At 34.0% G+C, this 13,722-nt stretch overlaps 1 protein-coding gene across 2 annotated transcripts in view; it reads right to left on the bottom strand.

Moving 5' to 3' along the window:
- Nucleotides 1-13,722, bottom strand: part of UGGT2 (UDP-glucose glycoprotein glucosyltransferase 2) — a 75,103-nt gene that overhangs the window by 21,250 nt on the left and 40,131 nt on the right. For both annotated transcript variants that reach the window (XM_071430964.1, XM_071430965.1), the window contains exons 20-26: nucleotides 13,444-13,538; nucleotides 10,925-11,131; nucleotides 9,642-9,773; nucleotides 7,623-7,750; nucleotides 6,340-6,435; nucleotides 5,132-5,234; nucleotides 282-361 (exon numbers count right to left, since the gene is read on the bottom strand). In XM_071430964.1, the coding sequence (XP_071287065.1) occupies nucleotides 282-361; nucleotides 5,132-5,234; nucleotides 6,340-6,435; nucleotides 7,623-7,750; nucleotides 9,642-9,773; nucleotides 10,925-11,131; nucleotides 13,444-13,538 (841 nt within the window). The remainder of the gene's footprint in view (nucleotides 1-281; nucleotides 362-5,131; nucleotides 5,235-6,339; nucleotides 6,436-7,622; nucleotides 7,751-9,641; nucleotides 9,774-10,924; nucleotides 11,132-13,443; nucleotides 13,539-13,722) is intronic.

Here is a 13,722-nt window from a genome sequence, read left to right as displayed (position 1 = left end):
CTCTGCAAGTTTTCACAGCCATAAAAGACTCTATTGATTTATTTAAAGCCTGTTAATGAGAGATGTATTTGATGGACTAGATCACTTCCCTGTGATACTATGCTTGACATATTAGAACAAAAACTTTTATCTAAACAAGTGCCAACTGCTTAGGTAACATTCAGTGAAAAATGAGCCAACAAAAAGAATTCAGAAACACAAAGCAATGTTTACTTTTTAAGAAAAATACATCATTAAGACTGTTTTTCCAAAATGAGCATGACAAGCTATGAACTACTAACCTCTTCAGTGGCACTTCAGACAGCTTAGATCTGCAGTTCAAAAATAACCTGAGTTTCATATTGATAACGTCCTTGAGTACCTACAGAAAAAAAAATCTCTGTAAAAAATGGTTCTTGGTAATCACCAAACTTTGAAAATAAGCCAAAGTTACCCTTGTGACATCCTGCCATTTCTCAAGTTTCAGCAGGAATCTAAAACTTTTTCAAGATGTAAATATATCTGTATATTAAAGGTTATTGTCAGATACTATAAATGAATATATGACCTTTCCTAAAACTGCATGATTTATTTTAGCACATGATATTCTTGACAGTCAACATTTTAATGTCTTCATGCAATTTTTTCAAGAGCATTTTCCAACGCTTGAGTAAATGATATTATCACCCTTGTTACATTGTGATTTTAAAACACTTGAAGGTCTCTAAGTACAACACATGCCTTTAATCCAACAACCAATCTTAAAACAATTGCTTTCACTCTTATTAAAATAGCTGTATATAGAAAATTGTTAAATATAGTGAAGTTCAGAGAACCATTTTAATACTCAATTAATTAATAACTTTAAATGTCAACAATAGACTAATGATGTACTAAACCATTCAATTAACTTCAAAACATTTTGGTAAGTTAACATATTTCTATTTTTTTTCTCTCAGTTTCTTCATCTGTTAATTTCTAAAATAGTAATGTTTTGGATGGTGTTATATAGGAACCATAATATTAGGACAGTATTTTTTTCTTATTTTTGTGAGCAATCTGTTTTGTTTTGCTTAAAGCTAACAAAGTCATTAATTTCTTTAAAGCACTCATAAAAACCTTTATCAAATTACCTTCAGTTCTGTGGTTTCTGACACAAAGTGCTTACCTGAAAGCATAAAGCAGCTGTGCCTACATTTATGGATATTAGAAAGGCCAGTAAGACATAAAAGCTAAGTTATAACACCAGTACTAGTAAGGTTAATATCTAAAATTACTACAATAGCAAATAAATTGGGAACAAAGTAAGACAATATTCATCATTAAATCTCTTTTTTATTATGACTATAATTTTTCTTTCCTCAGTTCAGCCCATGGCTTACACACATTCTTTACTACAATGCTGTAACTTTACTTAGCCCTAGGGAACTGTTCTATTCCTAGTTTCTTAGTCTTATCTTTTGTGCCACCTGAATACCATCACTGAAAAACTACTGAATAAAAACAAAGAGTAGAGAATAGCATATTGGTGTGAACAAGTGAAGAAGCAGGAAATGAGAACTTAAGAGCACTAGAAGGATAAAAAGGGAAAGCATCACATGACATAAGTTTAAGACCACCAAAATCAAAATAGAGGTCAAAGTGACTCAAATATCTAACTACCATTCAGAATAAAAAGAATGATAAAATCCTGTAAGGACTTTACCTTCAAACTAAACAAAACCCTCAACCCAACAGCAAGAATGATTCTTCAGCAATCTGCATTGCTAGGCTTTTCTGTATAGAATGAAATTATCTTGCAGAAGGCTGATGCATCATCCCAATTCATCAGCTGACCATGAAATTTAGTACAGTAGCAAAAAAAAAAACCTAAAAGCCTTTCTTAATTAACATTTCAAAGGACTTTAAATAGGAAATGACAAATAAGACAATAACTCATTATCTCTGTGTTTTTCAACAATACAACTTCTGAAAATACTGAACTTGGTTCTATTATGTAGGGCTTCTGAGGACACCAGAAACCAGGCCATTTGAGTTAACACATGAAAATGGTGACAAAATTAAGAAGACTCTTTTACAGGATACTTGAAGAGTTCAGTCTGTTTACTTTAAGTAAGAAAATTCAAAGAGCATGGAAATTTAGTTCAGGGAGCACTGTAAAACATGGTTGAAATATTTCAGGAGGCCTGAAAATTATTCAAGAGCTAGTTTTAATGTGCATGTGCACAACAAAAAGTCATTTGCAAGACACTTACTTGAGTTACCACAACTCATCTGAAGAACATTAACTCAGTAAACCATGATTATCTAACCAGTCACTTGGAATTGTTTGAGAACTTCAGGATAATACAAAGTATCTGCACTGAAAACAAACTTTTAATAGAATCTTCAACAGAACTGGCAAAATGATGATAAGCATGGATCTAAACAAAAACCTGTAATTCCAAGTCTGAGTTTAACAGAAAGGTTAATTAGCCACGGAAAAATCTCAGTAGGAGCTCTAATCTGTACTCAGCTGCTTGGTAATATTTAAATTAGGAATTGATTAAAAAATTATTTCTACTTCAAATAATAATTGTGAAAAAGGAGTCCTGACACATGCATTATATAGGCAATCAGACTAGATCACCAAAAGGGGCTCCCTCAGGGATTCTTTTACTTTAGGCATGGAATAGTAAGTCCTCACGGAAGACAGAATGAACAAAGGAAAAAAGGCAAAAGATAACTGACAAGAAAAAAATAAAAGGTTTGATTTTTTTCTCCACGTTTTCGAATTGCTGGATACTTACTGGAACAAGAAAAGAAAAGGTGGATAATCCTAAGACTATACAGAATAATCTTTGCTCCTGTTTTTGGTGAACCATGAGGAAAAAAAATCCACAACTCTTCACTTTTGTCCTTCATTTTAGCAGAAGGAATTTCTACTTTTCTCACATCGCCTTAGAGATCACCTTCATAACTTCGGGACCAGTTAGTTCTTCCATATATTCTGCTGAGAACTTATGTGGCCCAACCATGGTAAAGTTATGGCTGGCATTTAAATATTTACAGTGGACAGTGACTCTGCCTTGTCTGGAAATACTTGATGCTAAAGTCTGTAACAAAATGTTTTGAAAAAAGGGAAAAAACAAAGACTATATGGAAGGTGCTACCTGCCTCAGTCTGGAAAGGATTAGAGCAGTTCTTATGATACAATCCAGTACATATTTTAAAAACAAGCAGCAGCTTTGACTGAGGTCTCATTTGTGCTCTGACTCATACCTTCCTCCATCCTTACACTGCCAGTCTCTCAGACTAAGCAGTAAAGTTTAGATTACAGCCCACCTCCAGCTATTTACACCTATCTCAATTTCAATCCCACTTAATATGAGTAACATTTTGTTTGTATTTTTAATAAAAAAGACCAAAAGATTTATTTGAAGTAGCTATTAAGTGACAGAAAGTAATACAATAGTTTCACCAGGGTGAAAAAACCCAGTCATTATATGGACATATTCAATGCAGAATGGGGCAAGAATCAAGTGTTCTGCCATGGTAGATACTCAACCAATTTTGCACCATGAATAGTTACCAATCCAATATACTCAGCTCTAATCCAATTATATAAATGAAAAAAAAAAAGAGCCTTTAAATATAAATTTATTCCAGTGATTATAGTATTTAAATCACCTATCTGTAGTAAGCTAATCAGAAAGGCATTCATTTAAGAACTTTGAGTTTGGGGCTTGCTGTATTTGCATGTCTGTCTTGTTTCTACAGCAGGAGATGGTGGCTTTCCAGGTAAATATATATATATATATATATATATGTGTGTGTGTGTGTGTGTGTGCATATGTGTGCATATAAATTTCCAGGCTATTTTTCATTTTTAAAAAGATATTATTGAAAAGTCTAATCTACATGAAAATATTTCTGGTTTGTTTACTTTCAACAGCATTTCATTACTCTCTCCTAAGGGTTGGCTTCTTGACTAAAACTAGAGCTCCTATGACTCAAGCAGGATCTGCCACAGCTGAACAGCTGGGGACACCATGGGAGTCATTTGCCTGGGCATGCATGAGAGAGCCTGTTGAGCTCAGAGGAATGGAGGTTTCTGCTCTGAGCTGCAAGATCCTTGATGTGATTTATACTCATAATATGAACTTCTGGATAAATGGAGAGTTTCCAGCCCATTTCAACCTGAAAATATTTTCATTTGGTAATATCAAACTTTCATTTTCACTGAGAAGGGTGAAATGAGAGATCTAGTTCTAGAGGTAAGCTAGTATTCCAGAATCTTGAAATAGCAAATTTTTTCATGAATTTTAAAAAATGTTTTACTTCGCTCCACTATATGAAGAGTGAGTGGATGCTTCAACATTTGATATAAAAGGGTATGAAAATGGGAGGGGGAAAAGCACTTGAAGAATTTATGAAACTTGCATAATTACTGCAGGAAAAAAAAAGATAAAATAAGATGCAGCAAAAATCAAGTTGGAGGTTTCAGAATTATAACAGACCATAAAGTGAAGACAAAATTTACATTTTTATGGGAAACTATAAAGGATCCTGAGACACAGTGATATTCTGCAGTAGGTGAAAGAAGAAAATAATTTTAGCAGCTGTGTTTTTAAGACAGTTTCTCTTTAGAAGATCAATAGCTACACACAATGGAAGCCTAACTAGATATACTTGATAGCATTAATCAACTGAGAAATACCCCACCAAGAGCTGAAAGCTTTATAGTCCAATCTTCTTATGATGATATTACAAGTCAGATTTAGACCACCTCATTTAGGTGCCTTGGAAAACTAAGGTGATCTGGTTTAATGGAAAGAAGCACATACCCCCTGAGATTTTGAGATGCAAAAAATTATGTACACACAATCTCCTCCTTTCTTTCTATTGATGGTAGAGAGCACTTACAGGCTCACTTTAAGAGGATTGGGCCATGGGGCATCTGAATTTTACTTTCAAATGAGATATTCATAATGATGAACTAGATAGTTGAACTTCTTCTATGCATTAAAATAACTAAACACATATTTTAAAGGGAAAGAAAAAACAATCACATTTAGTTTACTCTTTACTATACTGTATGTGGAAATTAGAAGAACTTTAGTAACAACTAAGGTACAAATAAGCAAATTATAAGAAATGACCACCATCTTACAATCAATAAATGGGTCATCTTCTGTGCTTCTCTTGTCAATGGATCCACAATAGCAACAACATCATAGAATGGGTCATTCTCCTGGGGCTCGACTTTTATTACACTGTTAAAAAAGTATTCAAAACAAGTGACATGAAAACTCAAATCTGAATTTGTTGAAAGGACAAACATTTTTAGAGATTGATTTGTAACATCAGACGTGTTTAAGATTTTACTGCTCAAGAAAATATTTCCCTCATTTCAAGTAATAATCATGATTACTCCCTGTGATACAATTAGAAAAGCTAAATGTGAACAGGAGTAAAAAATATAGCATTAATCTACATACTTCTGTACTGGTTAGTGATTAGATACATTCTCTAAAACAAAAATCAATAAAATAAAACACAGTCAGAACAAGAGTCTTTTTTTCATTTGCTTACAGTTCCCTTCATGGAGATCAGGAATCATTGGATCAGGCAAGCAGTGGTGGTGACATAATTTAAAAAGAGGGGGAAAAATGGCATTTGAGAAGTGTGGAACTTGATAGGCTGGAATAGCTTTATGCATTCCAGAAAATAATTCAGTTTGATAGACTTGATTAGGCTAAGTCAAGCAGAACCTGGTTAAAGTACTCTGTATTTACAGGAAGGAAATGTCAGTAAACTTAATTTAAAAAAATGGAAAAAAAAAAGTCATATGCTGTAAATACAGAAAAGGGACAATTGGAATTTGTTTTCCACAAAATATATGGTCAGTCAGCACAGTACTGACTGCTGCTAGTGTAACTTTGAAAAAGGTGTCAGCCTCTTAGAAAAGGCTACCACTGATTTCACTCCTGCTTTCACCAACAGGGACAGTCCAACAGTACACACAACTACTACTGGAGCACCTTTACCAATAAAAACAAGTAGAGATTTGGAAACAGCAAAAATTTTTATAAAAATTTGTAATTTGATTACAGTTTCTGTATTATCATATGTCCTTTTTAAAAATGTACCACTCTCCTCTCTTTTCAGCAAAGGGTAAGGCTCGGAAATCAATAGGCATTACCAATGAATTTATTAGGAGAAAGGTAAAGATGCATTATGCTCTGGCAGATGAGCAGGCTGTTCATAAAACAGTTTCAAAATTAGAATGCTTACTCAACTTTCCAAAGACTATGTAATCATCAGGACATTCAAATGTTAAAAAATTACTCTTAAGTGCATTATCATGACAAAACTGACCTGTGCTGGTCCTTGAGTAATTCAACATCTTGTCTCATCTCTGTTTTAGGCAAAGATGACAGCAGGGCATCTATTTTCATAATCAAGTCACTGCCACTGTATTAAATAAGGCACATATAGTTTGGTTGTCATTAGAAAAGGAGCAAAACATTAACATTTTAATGTCAGTCTCTTTGCATAAAGCCTATTTAGGAAGCCCACATCCCAGACCTGGACTCTAAGGTGATTAACACCTCAGGACTTGTAGCTTGGATTTAAACCTCCAGCATGACAATGCCCAAGAACCACTACAGCCTTAGAGAAGCCTTGTGAAATGGACAGTTCTTAATTTTAAGAAATGCAGAATACACAGAGTTATCATTCAGCCTCACAGCAATTATTTTTCTCAATTGTTGAGTCTTCAAATCTGTGTAATATGATGAAAATGCGGAGCTTGGTCCACAAGACATATTAAACCTGAAATAATGACAAGTTTTTATTATTCACAAATTTGTGAAAAAGACACGATTCAGAATCAAGAGAAGTGAGTATATGATGTTAAGATCTGCTGACATTTCTAGCTTTTTTTTTTTTAAATTTTTTCCCATTTATGAGAACATTAAGGAACAGACATAAATGACCTGGTTTCAAGTCTGGCCACATCCTTCAAATTTTTCTATTGGAATTTCCTACTGAAGTTTCCTTAGAAATCATAACTCCATTTCAGTGTTGTTAAGTCAGAACATTTGTCTAAATATATTTTGTCTCTCACTACTTAACTCCTTATCTCTTATCTTATCTCACTACTTATCTCTTGTTGAGTTTGTTTTTCTGGTAATGATTCTTTCAGTTATGCCAGTCCTTCTAGATAACAGAAATGATACTCGAAGTTGAGAGGTACTGTAAGAAGAGTGTAATTTTGCTTTCTTCTTTGTACACAAGCTGTATCCTTAGGACCAGAAGATGGCCTGAACTCATCTCATCTTCACACTTCAGTGAACAGATGTGTGAATGCTGTCTACTATGGTGTCAGGGCACAACATCAGCCCATGCCTCTACCAGCTCCCTAACTAACAATTCCCAAAGACAATGACCTCAAATATTAATACTCAGATTTGGCCTAAGATGCACTGTATTTTATCAAACTTATTATTATTCTTTACAATTCCTCTTATGTAAACAAAACCTAGTAGGAATCCTTTACTGTTAGCTGTACTCTTGGTTGTAAGGACAGTGAAAGCAGGGAAAGTATTTGGAGTAATTCAGCAGAGCTGCACACATGTTGTGAGGTAAGAGAATTTTACCTTTTACTACTGTTTCCCATCTCCTTGACAATAGCTTTAATCTTCTCTGCTGAGGTACTGTATGTTATCTTTTCCAACAAATTAAAGTCTTCTGCACAGAATTCATTTTCATCTAAAGGACCCAGTACCTTAGACAGAGAAAAAAAAAACATTAAATGAAGAATCTCCCAATAATGCTCTGTTTGTAAGTAAAAATAAACTAATACTTTAAATGAATGCACAATACTGAAGATGAAACCCCAATCTCCATATACATCAATACTATTGATTATAAAGCTAATTAAATTTTATAGTAACTATGCAGGATTAGGCTTTTACAGTTATATGATTACAGTAATTATCAATCACAAAGAATAATTGCAATGGAAATATCCATGCTACTTTTCATTATACATCCATCTGTTAAGGAATACACTATTTAGAAATAACTCTAAGAAAAAGCTCTCTTATGTGAAATATTTTAAACTCAAATTACTATTTGTCTACCACACTCTTTAGGTTTCTAATTCTATGAACACTGTCTCCTTCTACCACTTGTCAAATGAAGCAGAACAGATAGAAAGAATGGGAAAGGACACAAAATGCATCATATGAGAGGATACAGGATTACTACATTTTTTGGAGTCTGAAAGAAAAGAAAGTGCCTTGGAGTCCCAGAAAACAGCTTTGAGGATGTTGTTTGGATTTCCTACTCAGTCTATCAGGCCAAATTGAGCCAAGACAACTTCAATAGTCTACAGGGCTGCCAGACTCTCATTATATATGCTGGGTGCTGAATGCCTCTTCATCAAAATTCAACTGTGTCCTATAAATGAGAGTTGATATAACAAATTCCACTTTTGATTTTTTTTTTATTAATGATGCATGATATAGATGAAACCACAGTGTAATTAAGAAATGCTATGGTAATTTGGAGAAGTCAATTTGAAAAAAATTAATTTGCTCATAAAAAGCAAAACGTCTGTGATGAAATAGCAAGGACAGAAATGAAGGATATCCCACGTCTTTTGAAAAGTGATAGTTTAAAGTGAAAACACAGATATGAATATACATTATTAAATTTATCCAAATATTTCAATCAAACTTATTTCCCCAAAACTTAAAATATGACATTATTTTAGCTTTTTTAGGCATGGAGAACAGTAAGAATAATTTATAAAATAAATTCACTAATTTAGTTATGAGGGAGCTGACACAAAAAAACCCAACAATTCTTTAAGGCTTCATCAACAAAAATGCTTTCTGTGTGTTTCTTAGCTGTATTTCAGTTGCATCTCAGAAGCATTTAGGATGCACAAGAGTAACTAAACTCACTGAATTTAAAGAGTTTCCAGTTATGAGATGCCAACATAGTTTTCTTTCTATTTCTTTCAAATGGTGGAGAAAATCAAAAATAGAAGAATTAAAATGTAGTTTGTAAATTGTATTTGCAATGTAAGGCATTGACTGTCATTTAAGAAGCACTCAATATTGAATGCAACATTTTATCTTTTGATCACAGATCATCTATTGACATATTGTAATTAAGGCTACTATTTTCAGCATATACATACAAGACACTGAAACAAGAAAATTACTACACTTTTATCTGTAAATTAAGAATTAAGACTATAAAACAACTAAATATTTATTAAAATGTGATGCTTTAGAGCTTGAAATACTAACCTACTCAATGTAATTTATATACATTCATCTACATAGTAAAATAAAAGTAACTTCAGGATCAAAACTTATTCTTAAACATCACCATAAATCAGATACTAACCTATTTTGAGAATTTTGTCAGATTAACTCTATACTAGCTGTGGGAATGACATACACACATAGTAGCTTCAATGGAATGGAGCTAATGAACAAATTAGGAGTAAAACAAAATAAAAAGGCAAACGTTCATACCATTCTCTAACAACTGTCTGAATAAATGGGAAATCAAGAGAACGCATTTTCTTTAGTTTGAAACTGAAGTTTCAGAAGTAAAAACATCCTAAAAAAGATGGAGAGTCTTAATTTCCTTCTTACCCTGCCATTGCTAATAACAGCCATTTGCCCAGGAAGCAGCTTCAGAACCTCCTGGCAGAACATCTGTTGAGTTTTAATTAAATCCAGTCCTAAAGTGTTGTACTTCTTCTCAAAAGTATCACCATCCATTCCCTAAAGCAAAGGTAAAGCATGAGATGCTGGAATGATTCAGCAAAAATAAATTTTGTATCATGTGAGGAAATCAAAGATTTTCTTCAAGTTATGTGGTAACCAGAAATCAAAGTAACACAGCCACCTCAGCTTCAGTGTAAGCACACAACTGCTGGTGGGGAGCCCAAGAGTGCAGTTTGTACCCTGGGGCAACTGTGAATAACCATGAGAGCAAAGCTGAGCCTGAGGTGAAGCAATTTTTCCATGATCCAGCACAACAGCTGCGTGAAAAGTAACACTCTGTTAACAACTCAACTGTATTACCACTTTTAGAAAAAAGATATAAAAAAATTTGTAATACTCCAAAAACCTAATGGTCATTCTAATATGGACATTGGATACAATTTGAACATATTTTGGGGAAGCCAACATCATCCAGAAAGACACAAATTCATTTTCAAAGAGGAGAAAAACATGCCAAAATTAGAATTGTGTCTCACCTGTCAGAATTATTCTGATATGTATTCAATAGTAATAAAGAGACCAAGCAAACAGATTCATTCAGATACAACTAATAAAATGACATTAATTAGTAACATAATTAGCATACAGAGCTTCATTAGAGACCTTTATGTCTTTCAAAATTTATTAAACAATGAAACAAGAAATATGACTCAAAAATATTCACTTTCTAATATGGAGAGTTTTCTTAGTCTTTCAACACTTCCTATTTAAAAAGGCTAAAATTTACAACTCCTTCTGAGACAAAAAACCAGTAGTTAGCAGCTGTTATGAAATAACTCAGCTCCACTCTCCCATAGTCTTAAGTTTCTCTGAAGTCTAAATTCTTGAAAAACATTAATACTGCAATTTTAACTAAATGAGAGAGCTATTAAGAAAATAAAAAGTTAAAAATTAAACTATTTTGGTCTGAATTATCTGGTACCCCTATTGTGAATTTTTCAGTACTGTCATATTTTCTCCCTTTAAAGAAATTCTCTATTCTTCAATCACATGAAAGCCATCAAAAATCCAAATCTGCTTGAGAAGAAACTGTATATGGGTTATAAACTTCATGGCATTTGGCCAAACACTGTTATTCTCACCACCTCCTTCCAATAAGATATATAGAAAATAAAAAAAGGAAATAATCTAATTTAGCTTGTACTCACTGGGATGAGGAATTTAACAATTTTAGTTCCAGCAGCAAGGGATTTTGCTGTCTCCTCCTTACTGAGTTTACTTAGGAAACTTTTTAAGTTCCTGTTGTTTTGGGTTAAAAAAGCAGCCAAAATTCCTCTTGCAATGGCTGTGTTATCTTCCTTTATTTTTGATGAAGGATTGTTCAAAATCCCAATTCGTGCATGACTGCTTGTTTTCTGCAAAGAAAAACAGAACAATGAGTAATTTTACAGTTCCATCTGCTGTTACCTAATGTATTCATATCATTTATAACTATGTGAAATGCCCTTGAGTATTTAATTTTTTGCAGCTATTTGTCTTTAGAAAAGATACATCAATGACTAATTCAGTATTCCAACTGTAAGTAAAAAAGTGATTAGTAAGGATTTACCTATTCTGTGATAAATATTTTAAATAGAAGTGTTAAGTTTCTTTAATAGAACAATTGCATTTGAGCATTTTGCAGAAGCATGTTTTTAACAAAGGACATAAACAAGTGCTCATTTACAGACTTCAGAACTAGTTTGATAGATGTCTGTCTGTTTTTCAAAAATTATTGAACTAGGCATAAAATAAATGCAAGAGAATGTATCCACTTACCACTTTTAAAGTTCAGCAGGAGCAAAATCCTTCACTTGCTAAAATCAGTAATGCCACTCAAATTTTACCAGAGAGTGTGATGATGATTCTAAGGTAGGATCAAATAACACCGCTAACTGAAGAAAAGGTAAATGGACTCCAATGCAGGAAAAACAAAAAATAAGCCTTGCAGTCACTGGTATTCTGCACTGGAAAGGCTTCCACTAAGAACTTCCAAGATGGTCAAAAAACTATGAGGAAGTACTGAGGAATCTGGGCTTGCTCCACCTGGCAAAGAGGAGACTACAGAGAACTTGAATAGCAACGAGGAGTTACTGAAGGGGAGTGAAAAACATGAGAGGGCTCAACCCTTCCTGGTACCAGCAGAGAGTAACAAGGGGTAATGCTCACAAAGTTTGGCCTGGCAGAAAAGAACTACAATAGGAAGGCAGTGCAACACCAGAGTAATTTGAAAAGGGAAGGAACAGAGTCATCTCCTTGGAGATTTTCAGAAATCCTTCAAACACACCTACAGATGACCTGATGTAATGAAGTCAATAATTCCACTTTGAGTGGGAGGCCGAACTGGATGACCTCGAGAGGTCTCTTCCAGCTAAGACAGCTCAAGGTTTTTACCAAGGAAGTAAAAATTATTCAGAGTTTTCAAAATAGCATGTATTAGCTGGAATACCTAGCAGTGAATTTCCTTCAGCCATTTTCACCCCCAGATTTTTCCATGCTTTACTTCAAATGCTGATGGCAAGTCATGAGCAAGTGGTGACTGTGCCAATTCTGCTACTATCAGGAATTATACTAGACCCTGACTTGAGAGATAGAAGGAACTAGAAAGGAGTAAATATCCTCAATAAAAATCGGTGGACTTAAAAAAAATACTCTTGTTTTATTTCTCATGAAATCTGAAAATCACTAGACCAAGCAACGCATGAAATTCATCTAATGTTTTGGGTTTTTTTCCCTAGATTCTTCTCACCAACACAAGGGGACTTGCCCAGGTGGTTCTCACCTCTTAGATGGTGGCTGTGGCAAATTTCCCCTGCTGAAGAGGGTTAACAAATTAAGCTACAGAGGGAGTACATCTGTCAAGCCTGAGACATAAATCAAGCAGTTCAAGAAATTAAATGCTTTTCTGTAACAAGGACTTGTACTGAATATTCTTCTTTATCTTTTTTAAAGCCTTTTTCTAAGACATAGTTGTTATCACATTCTCTTGGCAACATCCCAATTTTCTAGTTCCCTTAGGGCAGTTCCTATTTCATTCCTGATTAGAAAGTCCAGATAACTGCCTGATTTCAGTTTAAGTACTCTTTTAACCTGCCCCAAATACAGGGTCTTTCTGTCATTTATATTGCTTGACATTTATACTTTCTGAAGTATATTTATATTTCAGACATTCCTACCTAAATCCTATTATTAACAGAGAAGAACTTAAAAATAAGCAAACTCATAAATGTGGATGATTCTCCTAGGACATTAAAATACACAGGAAAATTGATCTTAGAAGCACACAAACAGTGTAGAGGAAAATGGGTGCTTCATGGCCACAGCTGTGCCACATAATACAGGAGAACACTGCTTAATGGTTCACATCAACAGGCAGTATCCCAAAGTCCTTCCAGGTAACATTCTGGGCTACCTGATGGGAGCAAGTCTAAGTGGGAAGGAATTTTAACACACAGTGTCACAGTTTGTATTCTGCCTCACAAGTCCATGAACATTGGATGAACATTAATGAAATGATCATTACCCTTCAGGAACTGAGTAAAACAAAAGCACAATCTCTTAAGTCTGCACCTGACCAACAACAAAGTTGCTACACGTTTATTTAAGAGTATGATTTTTGAATGTGCAGAGAGAGTTGTTAGGAACATATTCATAACAACTATTTTAATAAAACCGGCTAGAAACTCACCAGGCTTTTCAAGGCATCAGAAAGCAGTCGTCTGCCAGCTGGCTTATCAAAATCAGCAACAATCCAGAGAGTAACAGCATACAATGCATCTTCATCTGAGAATTAAAGATAATCCTGTTTTACATTCTGGAGAATCTTCTCATGACTAACGAAAAACAAATTAATTCTGTTTGTCATTTCTAAATTCATGTCTACATTTAACTGCTGACTTCAACTGTAAGAATAATCTTTGTCACATCAGAATCTTTTGCCTTCTGAATTGAAGTAAGATTCTTAGAA

Source organism: Agelaius tricolor, unplaced genomic scaffold (genome assembly GCF_023055355.1).
Source record: "Agelaius tricolor isolate 1412-34295 unplaced genomic scaffold, bAgeTri1.0.p SCAF_7, whole genome shotgun sequence".
Taxonomy (NCBI): domain Eukaryota; kingdom Metazoa; phylum Chordata; class Aves; order Passeriformes; family Icteridae; genus Agelaius; species Agelaius tricolor.
Note: the sequence above shows the minus strand (reverse complement) of the source record. Positions and strands in the feature narration are given on the sequence as shown.